We start from the raw sequence: 15039 nt of genomic DNA, 5'->3' as shown, positions 1-15039 counted from the left end.
CATGGAGAGTATAAGATATGGCTTCACCAAATATACTTTTGTTTTATAAAACACCATGCAGGATGCAACCTAGAAATGCCCAGACCCATCTCCAGATACATGAGGAAATTCTAACTCCTGACGTCACCAGAAGGAAAAGCAGCTTTTCCTTCTCTCACAGTAAACAGGTTGTTCTTCACTCAAATTCTCCTGGACCTCCTGAACCCCTCAGTATTCTCTCGTAACAACAAGAGTGGAAGTGGGGGTGGAAACAGGAGGTACAAAGACTAAAAACAATAAGAAATCTGTACCAAAGTACTTCGAAAAAATACTATATTCTGTTACTCTGTGAGAAAAGGAAGTCGTATCTCATCTTGGAGCTATGTATGTTTCCTTTTTATTTTAAAATAATTCCAGGGACTCCTAGGTAGCTCAGTCCATTAAGCATCTGCCTTTGGCTCAGGTCATGATCCCAGAGTCCTGGGATCAAGTCCTGCATCGGGCTCCTTGCTCAGCGGGGAGCCTGCTTCTCCCCTTGCTTGCCACGCCCCCTGCCTATGCGCCTTCTCGCTGACAAATATTTTAACAACTATAAAATAAAATAAAATAAAATAAAATAAAATAAAATAAAATAAAATAAAATAAAATAAATTCCAGACATCAGGTTGTGATCTCAGGGTTGTGGGATTGAGCCCCACATAGGGCTCTATGCTCAGCACAGAGTCTCCTCGAGACTCTCTCCCCCAACCCCTCTGCCCCTCCCCCCCAGCCTGTGGGCACACACTCTCATCTAAATAAATAAACAAACAAACAAATAAATAAAAGCTTTAAAAATAAAGTAATTCCAGACTTACAGTGTATTCAGTATATTCTTCATCTAGCTTCTCTTAATATTCAGATCTTACACAACCATAGTAAAAAGATCAAAACTAAGAAATTAACATTGGTACAATTCTATTAACTACATATTTTAAAAATCTTTCAAGGTATTTTATAGCATTCATTATTCCCTGTTGATTTAATTTAAATAATGGTAACATATATGTACATTTTTGAGATTATCTAGTGCTCTGGTTATGATCTGGATCACATTCAGGTGTGACCTATGGCCTTACCTCTTACTAACTGTATGAACTTGGGCAAGTCATGTAACCTCTGTTCCTCGTTTCTTTATCTATAAAGCAGAGGTAACAAAACCTACCCTCAGGGTTCTATTGAAGATTAAATGGCATATAATCACTTAATACAGTGATGTGCACACAGTAACTACTCTAGCTGCTATTATTATTAGAGCTAAAAGGACAAATGAAATACTGGGTCTTCTTGCCTATGAACAAAAAGGAAAAACTGTACTAAGACCTATGCTCTGGCTGCAAATTCCTGGTGATTATACTTGACATATATTGTATCAAGACAAAGAAGTATCTTCTCTTGTCCATTTCATTATAAATTGGCTTGTTATTCATTTCCATGATTTGCAAATCTATTTTCCCCTTTATTACTTACATCTTTGACTACATACTTCTCAAGATTTTCAACTGTCTTTTCCTTAAGGGAGCCCTAGAGGAAGAAAAAAAAGAAAATCAGTTTTTAACAGGTTATAAGAAAAATTAGGTCTACTATCAACCAAATACATTTCTTAGGGGCGCCTGGGTGGCTCAGTCATTAAGTGTCTGCCTTCGGCTGAGGTCATGATCCCAGGGTCCTGGGATCGAGCACCGCACTGGGCTCCCTGCTCAGCGGCAAGCCTGCTTCTCCCTCTCCCACTCCCCCTGCTGGTGTTTCCTCTCTCGCTGTGTCTCTGTCCAATAAATAAATAAAATCTTTAAAACAAAAACCCAACAAACAAAACAAATGCATTTCTTAAGTATTTACCAAAATGGAAAAGTAGATAAACTAGAGAGGGCCACGCTAAAGCAACAGATATGATTTTTTGCAACTCTACCTCCAAAATGTATTTAAAATATAAAACCATTTTTATTTTAAACTAGAAATCAAAAGGAATTTCCTATTTTATTCAGTATAATTTATAGTAAATGTAATATTAATTAATGTTATTAGTCAAGCAGGAGGTATTGGGAAAAAACATCCCATAATCATCCTCAAAGAGTAGGGTTAAGTATAATTTTAACACTAAAATCTCTTCTAAGTTTGGAAAATGTAAACTGAAATAAAAGCTAGAAGCCAAGCACTATCATTAAGGAAAGACCAGCATTACTTCTGAAACTAGGACAGCCAAAGACAAGAACAAAAGTATTCCAGAGAGAACTGTCACTAGGGGGCAAATCCTTTTTTTTTTTTTAAATGGAGGAAAAATTCTGCTCTATTTGCACTTGGAAAGTTAATGTCAGACCATAAAACACATGCCATAGAGTGAACAGGTGAAGCAGGAGCTCCTAAGTACCTTGTAATGAACCCAGTCGACAGCATCTCTTACATCCTGGAACATACTTCGGTAAGACATGAAGAGGTCCCCATCTTTAAATCCTGTTTCACAGCTACACAAAGATGAAAAGAACATGACAGGGAATCCAAAAAGAGGGTAAATAAGATGAATATCAAACATTGCCCCGGGGACCCAAAGGTTCCATTATCACATGGATACAGGCTGTGGCTAATTAGGAAAATAATTACTCCCTAATGAAAATCCATTTTGACCACCGGAGAGGACTACAGTGTTCAATGGAATACAATAATTGTGGACAAATATAAAGTGATAGAATAATATACTGAAGTGGAAGCTAAAACTCAGTCCAAAAGTATCATGTTCTTTCATTCATCACTTTTAAAAAACAGGTTCCCATCAAAGAAACATTTAAAACTTAAAATTGGTAATTTAGGGTCTCTCCATCCTGACTTTTCTGACGTCGTCTCTAGGTACAAAGGTATGGCCTATTTTCTATTTAGCTTAGTGACTTGGTGCTCCACCAGATTTAGTGCCTTGAAGTGGATAAGGCCTAGAGAGGATAAGAAGTTAGCAAACTCTTGACACACATGGCTGAACTTTCAGCAGTGGTTATACAATTCCCCCTAAAAAAGGAGAGGATAACTTGTTCAAGACTTAAACACAATTTTACCTCAGGGAGGATAAACCATATTTACTCCTCAGTCAAACCTCACTGGGCCTGGGAATAAGGCTAAATTACCACCCCTGAATGGCTCCTGGGCAGCTGCTGTGAAATGAGTTGGGGGTTTCCGTGTAATTCTGCTTGGACAGATAATCATCACACAAACCTCCCACTCAGTTGTCACAATTAGCACCTCTGCTGGCCGTCTTCATTCCCAGGAGAAGCCAATCAGAAGTGGTCCCTTCCAAACATGGCTGCAGCACACTGGCAAGGAGAGGGGCCGTGTGGGAGGTGAGAGCCTGCATGGAGCTGCCGGTGCTGTCCCATCTCTCGGGCTGGCAATGTGGCATCTCTCACTAGCACTAAATTCACTTCAGAAAAGCAGAAAAGACCTACAATGGCCAGTTCTCTAAAACCCTGTACATTAATTTTAAAAAAATCAATCGGAAAAAGAAAATTATACCATATACATACCTGGTATATCTAGGACAATTAGTAAAAAAATCTACAAGGCAGGCCAACAGGTAGGTCTCTGAAAAATGAAGAATAGATATTCATAAGCTTAAGTGAGATAATTCAAACTTATTTCATGATCTCCCCTGAGCAAAGACAAATGATCATGGAAAGAAGGGAAAGCATCCGTAATAAATAAGCACAGAATGAGTCTACCTGGTAGGTTGAACAGTGTGTTCAGAATGTAAAATCTTTCAGTGTCATCTCGTTGGATAAATTTATTTGGATACTGCTCTCTAGTTTCTGGTCTGAAAGAAAAAATTTTAAATTAACTGACATTCAAGAAATGAACATTGTAATAGCTATGAGAAATATTCATCATTCAAAAATTCATTCAAATATGTTGGTACGCTACGTACAAGGAAGGGTTCTAAATATTACACATGAGTAGCTACGAAGATAAACAAGCTCGGGTTCTAGCCCTTAAAAAGTTCTTAGTCTGGTAAGGGAGGTGAGTCACATACACCGTTATCACCAGGTTAAAAAATATATATATATATCACAACTGGCACAGGAAAGGTGCAGACAGCTATATGAAAAATGGAGGAAGAGGGGACCACTTCAACTAAAGGGGTAGGAAAAGAGTGAATGTGAGGAGAGGGAAATCTAGGAAGGATTCATGAAAAAGGTGGCATAGAGGTTGGTCCTTAAAGGCTCAATAGACCAATTCAAAAACGAGTCCAACTGGAGAAGAGCGAGGGGAGCGAGAAAAATAAAGCTAGAAAGATGAACTGAGGCAGATCATGCTATTGTTATTCTTCATTCAGGGGCAACAGAGTGCGACTGGTAGACTTTGGGGTTTGTTTTTTGTTTCTGTTTGGTTGGTTTTTACCACTGACAGTTTTTAAGCAAAGGGATAAAACCATCAGAGCTAAATTATAAAAATATTCAACTAGTAACAATTTTAGGATAAAAAGGAGAAAGTAATGTGATTATGTTGCAAAATGGCTACAAATTCTTCCTATGCATTGTAATGCGTGACTCTGCAGTTCCTCTGATTGAGAGGCTTGGTCTAGTTCTCCATCCTCAAACACAGGCTCGAACAGCAGCGGCTAGGGATCCAAGCAGAGGCTTGGAAAACACTTGCACACTGGGCCTTGCCGACTCTTGCTGCACTTGCACCTCTGAGACTAGGAGTGAAGGAGTGACATAACCTGCTGGGAGATAAAAGGCTACACACAGAAATGAGGCACCCCAGCCACAGGCTGCCAAATGCCAGACATGTGAGTGAGGCCGTGCCAGACCAGCAGAGCAACCCCAGAACTGCCCAGATGACTCTCAGAATTTTGAGCTAAATAAAATGGTCACTGTTTCAACCCACTAAGTTTTGAAGTAATTTATTATGCAGCAAAAGTTATCAGGTAAGTGGTTACTGCAGTCATCCAGAGGAGAGCAGGTAGGGTCTTAGAGTGGTGGCATAGGATATTAAAGGGAAGCATTAATCATGAGAGACCGCCAAGGTAAAATGAACAAGACCAGGCAACCGGCTGGCTGTGGCAGATGAGGGACATGAGAGTCAAAAGACGCTGCTGCTCACACGAAGGTGTCTCTGAGGGTGGTGATACCCTTGACAGAAATATGAAAACGGGGTAAGAAGTAGATGTAAGAGGAATTCTATTTTGGATACATTAAGCTCAAAGTAAACAGATTTTTATAGGCAATTAGTAATAAAGGTCAAGACTTAACACAGAGATTCAGACTTCAGAGAGAACTGGGGTCATCTACACTCAGGTAACAGATGAAGTCATGAAGACTGTCACAGTAGTGAGGCCCCTTGCAGTGCAGAGGAAAAACGACTGAATAAACCCATGAAGAACATTCAGGGTTAAAAGGAAAACCAGCAAAACAGATAAAAGTTGTTAGATACACCCAAGGACCATGGAGAGTGAAATGAAACACTCCAAGAAGAGGAATGGGGCAGAACAAAAATAGTACAGAGAAACCCAAAAGGAGAAAAACTAAAATATAAAAAGGCACAATTCCCAGGGCGCCTGGCTGGTTCAGCCAGTGGCACGTGGGACTCGATCGGGGGTTGTGGGTTCAAGCCCCACACTGGTTGTACAGTGTGTGTAAAAATAGAATATTTATTTTAAAAATGTACAGTTCTCACAATGAATATATAGAGATAACTAATCTAAATAAAGGACATCAAATTTAAAGTTCATATCAGAGTAATCTGGGTAAATTTCTACTTGGGTCTGTTAACTACCAATGGCATAAACTCTAGTTAGGAATATAAAATCACAATAGCTCCCTGTCTTAGTTACCCTTCTGAAATAGAAGTTCCCAATAAGGAATCACTTTGTAGAATATGCATTTTCTAGCCTTCTAAGATATTCTGTAATGAAAATTAAGGTGGACAGGAATAGTAACGATATGCTTTCCTCCGTCAGGTTTAAAGGTGACACTTTCTCCTTAGATATACTTTCCTATTCCCTCCATTGTTAAAGAGTAATTCCTTTACATAAGGGCAGTTAACAGTTATTTATTAGGCAATTAGAACCCAAACTGACTTATAAATATAATTAGCAATTATATTTTGTTTAAGTGTCAAATCAGGCTACCATATATTTAAAATAAAAATTAAGAAGGAAGGAATGCTAGACTTGGAAGTTGGGAGGAAAACAGTGACAGTACAGAATACTGTTAACTTTCTGTGACTCACAGAATAAAGATTTGATCTCAATATTATCCTACTCTAAAACCTTAAAGGCCTTTGGCCATTGTCCAAAAAAGAGGCCCCAACTCGCTGGCAAGGCATGTAAGGTTATGCCTGATGCAGCTCTAACCTCCCTTCCAGCCTTGTTCATCAGTATGCTTCAACAGTTCACCTTCCCTCTCCCTCCATCCTCAACCTCTCCTTTTCCACAGGCTTTTCCTTTGACTCTGAAGACTGTACAGCGTGTGTTGTTTGAATGATTCTGCATTACCCATAAATGACTTATTTTTGAAACACTACTAAATGTACTTCCAAAGGAGCTATTTGGAAACTTTATTGGTTTATTTGAGGAAAGAAAGAAGGTCTGTGGATCTTGAGTTAGTAAATCTAATTGCAGTACTAATTTATAGAACAACTTCCCTTCCCTTTCTTCTCGAACTACCCCTCCCCCATAACACAAAAACCCCTTTTCAGACATTAATAAATAGAACCTTGGTTTATTTTCATTGGGATTTTGAATTATGGTACAATATCCACATACAAAATAGCTTAGGTTGCTAGCATTATTTGCAATTGCTTTACATTCTAAATCCTGTCTCCTGATACTCATGAATCCTGAACAAACCCCTCATGAGACGAACAGTGAAAGGTGGATATAATCACTGGCCTGCCCAGACGTGTCAAGGTGGGGTGTTTACTTCACACTCTTCTCACTAAGTATACTTGGAAATCTTCAAGCTGGAAAGTCTTATATCAGATGCTTCACTTCCAAATAGGGCACTGCTATGACCTCAGATTTAAAGGACACTCTGGTACAGTTAGTTTGTGCTTATCACAAAAGTATTTACCAAAAAGACATTGTCTCTTTAAAAATTTCAATGCAGACCATGTGGTTTTTACTACTTCGCCTTTGAGAATAACATACAGAAGAGTTATGAGAGACTGACACATAATCTATTTTGGTTTTAAGAGTTGCTTTGTCCCTAATACAATGTCAGTAGTAAATTAGGTAGTATAATAGTGGAGAAAATGTACAATTGTACAGCCACAATGACAGAAAGTGTCAAATTGTGATATTGCGATTTTTAAAGAAAAAATTGGGATGTTTCGCCAAAACAGTAGACACTAAATTTTGTCTGCTGTTTACTTGGGTGGAAAGTCCAAATTAGTGAGAATAGTGGTAATATTCTGATTACTAAAGCTTACTCTTCTTTGTTTTAAATATTATCACCCTTATTCATTTTTAACCCATGTTTTTAAAAATTTAATCACATGACCAAATATCTGAAGCTATTCATTAGATTAAAAACAATATATTAGCTTTTAAAAATCTTAGTCATTTACACTGTTGTAGTTTTAAATTTTTCAAAGCACTTTTATATACATACCTCTTCTGAGCAGCTACCTGAGAACTGTATTAAAAAGGAGAAAATAAAAATCTTAGAATTTCAAATAAGTCAAAGCTACTACAGTTCTTTTTGGGCAAGTTTCAAGATTAGCTTTGTTGGATGCTATATCATTAGAAACCACTTAATTTACACAAAATGCAACTGCTGACTATATTTATAAGTCAGTTTGGGTCCTAACTGCCTGATAAATAACTGTTAAGTATCCTTATGCACAGAATTGCTCTTTAATGATGAAGGAACAGGAAAGTATATTACATCTGGGGAGACAAGGTGATCTTCATATTGTTTCACTATAAAAAACACTAGAAAGAGGCTAAAGGTTCTATGAACTCACCCTCTTATGAAGTTAAATCCATGTGCACAGACCAAAAGGTTTCCATAGGCATCAACTTTCAAAAGATTTCCATATAGTGTATCAAAAACAAGTCCCCTATGTGAAAACGAAGACATCATCAGTAATATAAAAATAATAGAGGCAATGTAGTATTATTAATCTTTATAAACCAATGCCATCTTATTCAAGTTTTATGACAACTCAAGCATGTTCCCAACAATATAATCCTGGAGGCTGAAGTGAGTGAATAAAATCTTAAAAACTAAACACAGAGCAACTAAAAACTATTTACTCTGTCCAAATAATCACAACTGTTTTCTGTAAGGAATAAGAGCTTAAACAAGGTATGAACTATAATTCCTCCTAATACAGTGGTTCCATTCTAAAAGAATCTTTTAATTTCCTTGGACAAATGAGCTGGTTTATATTTCCCTCTAATAAATGCTACATATGGGACATATATGATGGCATCTCAAACACCATCTTTCTTAATCTTAAATCTTCCCTATCAAATCCAAAAACGCAAACTGCCAAGAAGGCTCCTGATGACCAAGTGAATGTACTAGTAAAGCACGTAACTGCTCTCCAAGAGCAAAAGGTCGGAGTGATTACTGCCCATCGGTTTTATTCATCTTTCTTCTTTCCCATAAATAGATCTTCAGTAACAATAAACTAAGCTCAATTCAAGAACACAAAAGATACAGTGTACACGAAAAGTCCATGGTAATTTTAGAACCAACATCAACCAAAAAATCTTTTTTGGTTCCTTTGAGGGTGGGCACGGTCAGAGATGCATTTGGAATTATTAACTTGGGGAATAGAGGGAAGGGTTTTAATCCAAAAAAAATCTTGAAAAATTACCTGGTAGGAAATGTAGAATCATAAGCAAAGCTGAGCAGTTCCTGAGGGTAGCCAATAGAAACTAATCTCTCCACAGTAAGTTCAAAGCCAAGGGACTCATACTCTGGGGACTTGTACACTGTACAAAGAAGAGGTTCTCATTATAATAATAGTCAATGAAAATAAAGGGCAAATGAGTGAATTTCTACTCTTTCCCAGCTCCTCCCTCTTCCTAAATATGCCATTTTCTTCTCTTTCCTCAAACTCCATGTTTTGTACTGCCCCGAATAATCACAGAACTCAACTGTTAGTCTGTGGAAACAGGTCATATTTCGTAGAAGCAAGAGCAACAAGATGAATTATCAGACATTTCAGAAAAATTCTTTCATTTCTTAGGAAACTAAACATTTTTCCCTTTATCTGTTCTTTCACACCCACAATCTAAAAGGCAGAAAAAGGAACTAATATGCACGGCTGTGATATTAACCAGGTTGAGAGGTCTATATATGTTGAAGGCTTCACTGATGTGTACAATTGGTGTAGGAATTCTTTAAAATGAGCTTTAAAAAAAACAGTCTATTTTTACAATCCCTATTTGGCTTGGTAGTTGCTTTATACTCCTTCTCCAATCAGCATATAATTCTATTTATCAGGATTAACTTGTTTTCTTATCAGCACTAACAATAATATAAAGCCATCAAAATTGCATTTTAAGTTATTGCTGCAATATGAACCATAAAAAGACAAGTCTGGGACAATTAGGAAAATCTGGATGTGCACTGGGAATTAGATATTAAAGAATTATCACTGGGGGTAGAGGGAAGGAGAACTGGAGGAAGGTGATCAAAAGGCACAAACTTTCAGTTATAAGATAAGCAAGTACTAGGGATGTAATGGACCACATGAGGACTTTAGCTAACACCACTCACTGTATGATATACAGGAATGTTGTTAAGAGAGTAAATCCTAAGAGTTCTCATCACAAGGAGAAAAAATTTTTTTCCTTTCTTTTTATCAAAAAACGGATGTTAGCTGAAGCTATTATGGTAATCATTTCCCACTATATGTAAATCAAACCATCACATGCTGTATGCCTTATTTTTTTTGTATGCCTTAAACTTATACAGTGATATATGTCAATTATTTCTCAATAAAAATTGGAAATACACATTAAAAAAAGAATTAGGACTCATTTTATGAGATGTGATTATGGAAGGATGGGTATATGCAAGTGTATGTATAAAATATATATATATATCCTTCTCTGCCAAAGAAGCCTACTGAGTTTGTTACAGGTGAAATAAAATGGATTTTTGAATATGGGGCTTTCTCTCTACTATTCTATATCTCCAAAATCTTCTACGATGAAAAAACTTTTTCGAATCATCACTGCAGTTCAGCATAAAGAAAATGTTGCTCCTTTAAATAGGCTTCCTCCAAATGCAATATTTAGGTAAGCATCTTCCCATCAGTCTCTAGGAGTGGGTAAGCTGTATTAAAAAGAAAAATAAAAAATAAAAAGACCTTCAATCTTGCTAAATGCCAAATGAGGCAAAAAAAAAAATCCATCCATTTTTATCTCCCAATAATGCAGTTATTATTATTATTATATTACTACTGTTCTTCAATCCACAATTAATATATAGCCTATGGCTCAAACTGATTTTTCACTGCAATTAGTCTGCCGACCTAAATCAGTGCTATTATCTTAATGAGTACTATTCAACTTTTCCTAGCCAAAAGCAATCTTTTGGAATATTTCTGGAACTACATAAAAGAAACCAGTAATACTGGTCACTTCCACAGAAGGGAACTGAGTAGCTAAGAAATGGGGATGGAGGTACACTTTTACCTTCTGTACTTTTACAACTTGTAACATATTAATGTATATATCCGTTATTTTTAAATTAGGTTGAGATGTTAAAAAAGCAGGGTGAGCTTTCAAAATCTTTTAATAAACATCTGTTATATCTTAAAAGCCTAACATTTTTAAGGCCCTTTAGGAGAAGGAGGCCCTTGAGTCTCATCTCAGACTAATGACAAAAGCAGCTGTCATTTCTTTTGTCATCTCAGGGGTAAAAATAATTTAATGCTAATGCTAACACTAATATTCCCAAAACTGGCCATGTATTTTCTCTGTTAATTCCATCTCCATCATCATCCTCTCGCACCAAAAAAACCCCCAAAAACCCTTTTGGAATCCATGAGTGTCTTAAATCTAAACGATGTACACTGGGACAAAGGAAGTGCTTGTATACTCATTACACACTAAAAGAATAAGAGCTGGTGTATTAAGGTGCTTGTATATTCATTACACACTAAAAGAATAAGAGCTGGTGTATTAAAGTGCTTGTATACTCATTACACACTAAAAGAATAAGAGCTGGTGTATTATACTAAAACCAGGAAAGTAGTATTGACTGATGTCAATCTGAATTATTCTGAGAATATAAAATAATGTCTCTCACCCAATACTGTGCTTCCATTCCAGCTGAGAGTAAATCTCTTTTAACAAAATTTCCATAAAAAAACTTTCTCAATCCTAACAAAGCCCCACTTATTTCAAACAATATTTAATGAAACAAAATTCCAGTCTAGTTAAGCAATTTGGATAATCCACTGACATACATGCTTACAGGATTTGGCCCATATAAAATCTTTTCAATTACTAATTTTTTCAGAAGAATAATTTGCTGGATACACCTTAAGAACGGGAGTCAAAAAAACCCAAACAAACCTTAATCACCCCCACCCAAGCTGACCCCTAAATGAGCCATTTTCCCCAGTTAGAGATCAGATAATTATAGTGATGGAGTAATGGTGATTAAAGCCCGTGTTGTAGGAGACACTCTGGATTGAAACCCAAATCTATTTTTTCAGATTTTTTAGTGAAGAAAAAAAATATGGGGGGAGGAGAACTCAAATCCCCAATTTGCCAGCACAAACCCTAAAACAGCAGAAAATAAAACACTACACACTTGCCACATTTATCTTTATTCCAAGTGTTCGACTGAGGTGACTTTCTAGTAGTTGCACCTATAGAAATAAATACCTTAAATTTCCTTTTACCAATGAGTTTAGGGTACCTCCTAAAAATACAATGAATTTTCCCCATTTGCTGACCTGAAGTTACATAGCAAGTACAAATGTAAACTTAAACCAGAATTTAGGTCTCCCTGAGTCTCATCCAAAGCTCTTTGTGGAGGGATATACTACCACTGTTAAAAATGAATTTCTAGATTACATAGGCCATCAAAACTTAAGCCTAGGTGTTGAAACACACTACCCTCCCTCCAATTTCTTTCACCTAGTCCAAAATAAACTGCTCTAGTCACAGGTGGGAATGGATTTAGCAGAGAGAGTTCAAGTTCCACTTTGACAACACTATTTCACTAAGCTCTATATTAATCAGTAAGACCTACAAGCTATTGACATTTTCTCATAAGCTTCCCGGATAATCATTTCAGTAACACGAATTCCCAGGTCATTAAATCATCCGCTAGAGCACTATACAGTACAACCAGGAACAGATCACAAGTTTGTTCTAAGTATCCCTTGGGAATGAACTGAATAATCACATTTTGTTCTGACCTGGTAGCAAAAATGACTGTCCCAAAGCCTACAAAGTATCACCATTCCTTGAAAAATAAATGAATAAAAGCAAAATTCCTTTTTTTAATTACCAGGCCCTTCAAAGTCAGCCTTAATACTTGCGGGGAACCACATACATCACCTCAGACCATAGAGCTCTATGCCTCTCCACAGCTGCAAAGGCTCTAATTTCAATTTCTCTTACAAAACTGGCGAGTAAATGATGCATAACTTCAAGCTCAATTCTTACAACTGACTTTCCAAAACAGCCAATAATTCAGAGTAAACATAATCTCACACATTCACTGCTTATTTCTTCCTCAAGAAAGTCCTCAAGCCTAACCTAATTTACCCAATGTTCAAAGACAAAGGAAGAAGTTATTTCAAGGGCCAGAGTCCAGAAAAGAGGAGTGCTTCAGCCACCAGAGCAGCACACGGTGTTCTCAGGTTATGTAACTAGACTATAAAGGGAACAACCAAAGCTTTGAAAGCTGAAGCTACTGAGAACATTTAAAGATATTCTTTACTCCATAATCTGTAAGGAAAAAACAGTTCTCCAAAAAGCATCAACTATGTGTTGTGGGGATGAAAGTTATGGGCTCTGTTTTGAGAAATGTTGTTCATACAAGATAGAACCTATGTTAGAGGAGACCATCTCTTTGAAATGAGCCAAAATCTTTCTGCGGGAAGTCTAAAATTCTCATGCACTTGTTACCTTTGCCACCAAGACACAATGTGTATAGTAGTTTACAGACTTTAGAAAAAGGAAGGGCAAACCTCTACAGAGGTTCCAGCCTAGCAGAGTGCTGCTGCCAAAATGAGAACTCACATGAGGCAGACGCAGATGCAGAGTGCCACTCCAGTCTTGAAGGAGTTACACTGGCTCTCCTGTTAAAAAACAAAACAAAGCAACAAAACAAAACAAAAACAAAAACAAAAACTGGTTTTAAAACTGTTGCGATGGGCTGGAACAGAGAGACCCCATTTGGATACTGGTATTTACAGGAGTTACTGCCCTCCTAATTAGAAGCCTCTGCCCATCACTAAAGTTCATCTAAATGGCCGTAACAAAACAAGGGTGTTGAAGATAAGCCTAAGTATTGTGCGTTATTTAAATTTTATTTATCCCTGAGCCTGGAATAAAGCCAAGTCTGATCCTGAAATATTAAGTTAAAAGATAAGCAGAAAAAGAAATTTATTTTGTTTTAGTTTATTTTCTCTAGCACATTTCAGGTTTATATGACAAAAACTGAATGCAGCTGGTAAACAAAATTTAAAATTGAACTACGGTAAGTGAAACAGGCTAAAAAAGGATACAAGAATAAACCAGAGTAGTCTCATCTTGCTGTTAAGCACCCATTTAAAGTACGTCTACTTGTACCTAACTACCTACTCTTCTACCCTTCCAACACCTAAATTTGTCATCTTGGTACAGACAAGAACCAACATCACGCTGCTAAAAATCTAATCAGATGTCTAAATATGGAATAGAAGGAAAATTTTATTGTGATTCTATCAGTGGTATTTGCCCTCAGTAAGCAGGGTCTTATTATTCTACTTTCATAAAGTTAGAGAAACTACCTAGTCTAGTAAAATCACCGACTTGAAGATACATATAAGGTATTGACACTTTTAAGATACGCTTTATGTTTAACTTTATAGGGAGTCACTTTCCCTAGAGACGTTTGGGTTTTTAAAACATATGGTTTGACTCCTCCAGCTTTCTTGTGAAAGAAAGATGGTACTAAATAAAAGAGCAAAAATGACCAAATATAATGTCTAAAAGTCCTAAAACATTACAACTAGGAAAAACCACCACCACCAATCACTAGGAAAAACAAATATCCAACCCAACCACCCAAGAATAGTTACTTGCTTTTACGCCGTGAATGTGATTACCATCAACATTCTCTATTTAGGTTATGCAATGTTGGTTCTCTGAGACTGTAACTAGAAAAGGCAAATTGATTCACATTTTCATTACAGAGATTTTAAATAAAACCTTTCCAATTCTCATATAAACAACAGAGGATTTTTCCCACTTTTTAAAACTATTTGAAAACCGTAACACAATAACACAGACATAGTAAAAACTTCTATTTCTAATCCAAGAGATCACAAATGATCCTAAAAAGATAACTGAAAATTTCTAAAAATGATCTTAATTTTAATTTACTTAAAATACAAAAGCTAGATGCCATGCAACACTTTTAGTAATATAAAATAAAATCAACTCCCAAATGGTTAAGAATGTAAATAAACAAGTGGAATTTGGAAAACTGCCAATTTCAATTCACTGCAAAAGCAAAATTAAATGGTAAGAAAGAGATTTGTTTTAAAAATTACTATTTTAAAATAAAATGAAAAAACATACAATGTTGTATTAGTGTCAGGTGCACAACAGATACATTATGCAGTGCTCACCATAGTAAGTGTAGTTTCCATCCAGAAAGTATGGCTTTCAATTTAAAACAGAAAAACTGAAAAATTGAGACAATAACTTTAAAAATCCTCCCTAACCAAAGGAGCTGCTTATAATTTTAAAATTGAAACAGCTATTATGTAATTCTTTTCACCAAAATAAGAACAGATCATCACACTCAAATGCTTTTACGAAAACAAAACAGAAACGCCTGTACTGAAGTT

The 15039-nt window shown here is 36.4% G+C and overlaps 1 protein-coding gene across 14 annotated transcripts in view; it reads right to left on the bottom strand.

The window, feature by feature from the left end:
- Positions 1-15039, bottom strand: part of NT5C2 (5'-nucleotidase, cytosolic II) — an 86360-nt gene that overhangs the window by 8256 nt on the left and 63065 nt on the right. For 6 of the 14 annotated variants that reach the window (XM_048218892.2, XM_057308763.1, XM_057308761.1 and 3 more), the window contains 6 exons: positions 8824-8941; positions 7963-8058; positions 3717-3808; positions 3522-3579; positions 2384-2477; positions 1486-1539 (listed from right to left, as the gene is read on the bottom strand). In XM_048218892.2, coding sequence (XP_048074849.1) covers positions 1486-1539; positions 2384-2477; positions 3522-3579; positions 3717-3808; positions 7963-8058; positions 8824-8941 — 512 coding nt within the window. Of the gene's footprint in view, positions 1-1485; positions 1540-2383; positions 2478-3521; positions 3580-3716; positions 3809-7607; positions 7632-7962; positions 8059-8823; positions 8942-9107; positions 10293-13222; positions 13282-14817; positions 14869-15039 lie in introns of those variants that run through there. The other 8 variants (XM_026494022.4, XM_048218891.2, XM_026494024.4 and 5 more) reach the window with 5 other exon arrangements.

The sequence above is a fragment of the Ursus arctos genome, unplaced genomic scaffold (assembly GCF_023065955.2).
Source record: "Ursus arctos isolate Adak ecotype North America unplaced genomic scaffold, UrsArc2.0 scaffold_7, whole genome shotgun sequence".
Classification (NCBI taxonomy): Eukaryota; Metazoa; Chordata; class Mammalia; order Carnivora; family Ursidae; genus Ursus; species Ursus arctos.
The sequence above is the reverse complement of the archived record's forward strand: the minus strand, read 5'-3'. Positions and strand labels throughout refer to the sequence as shown.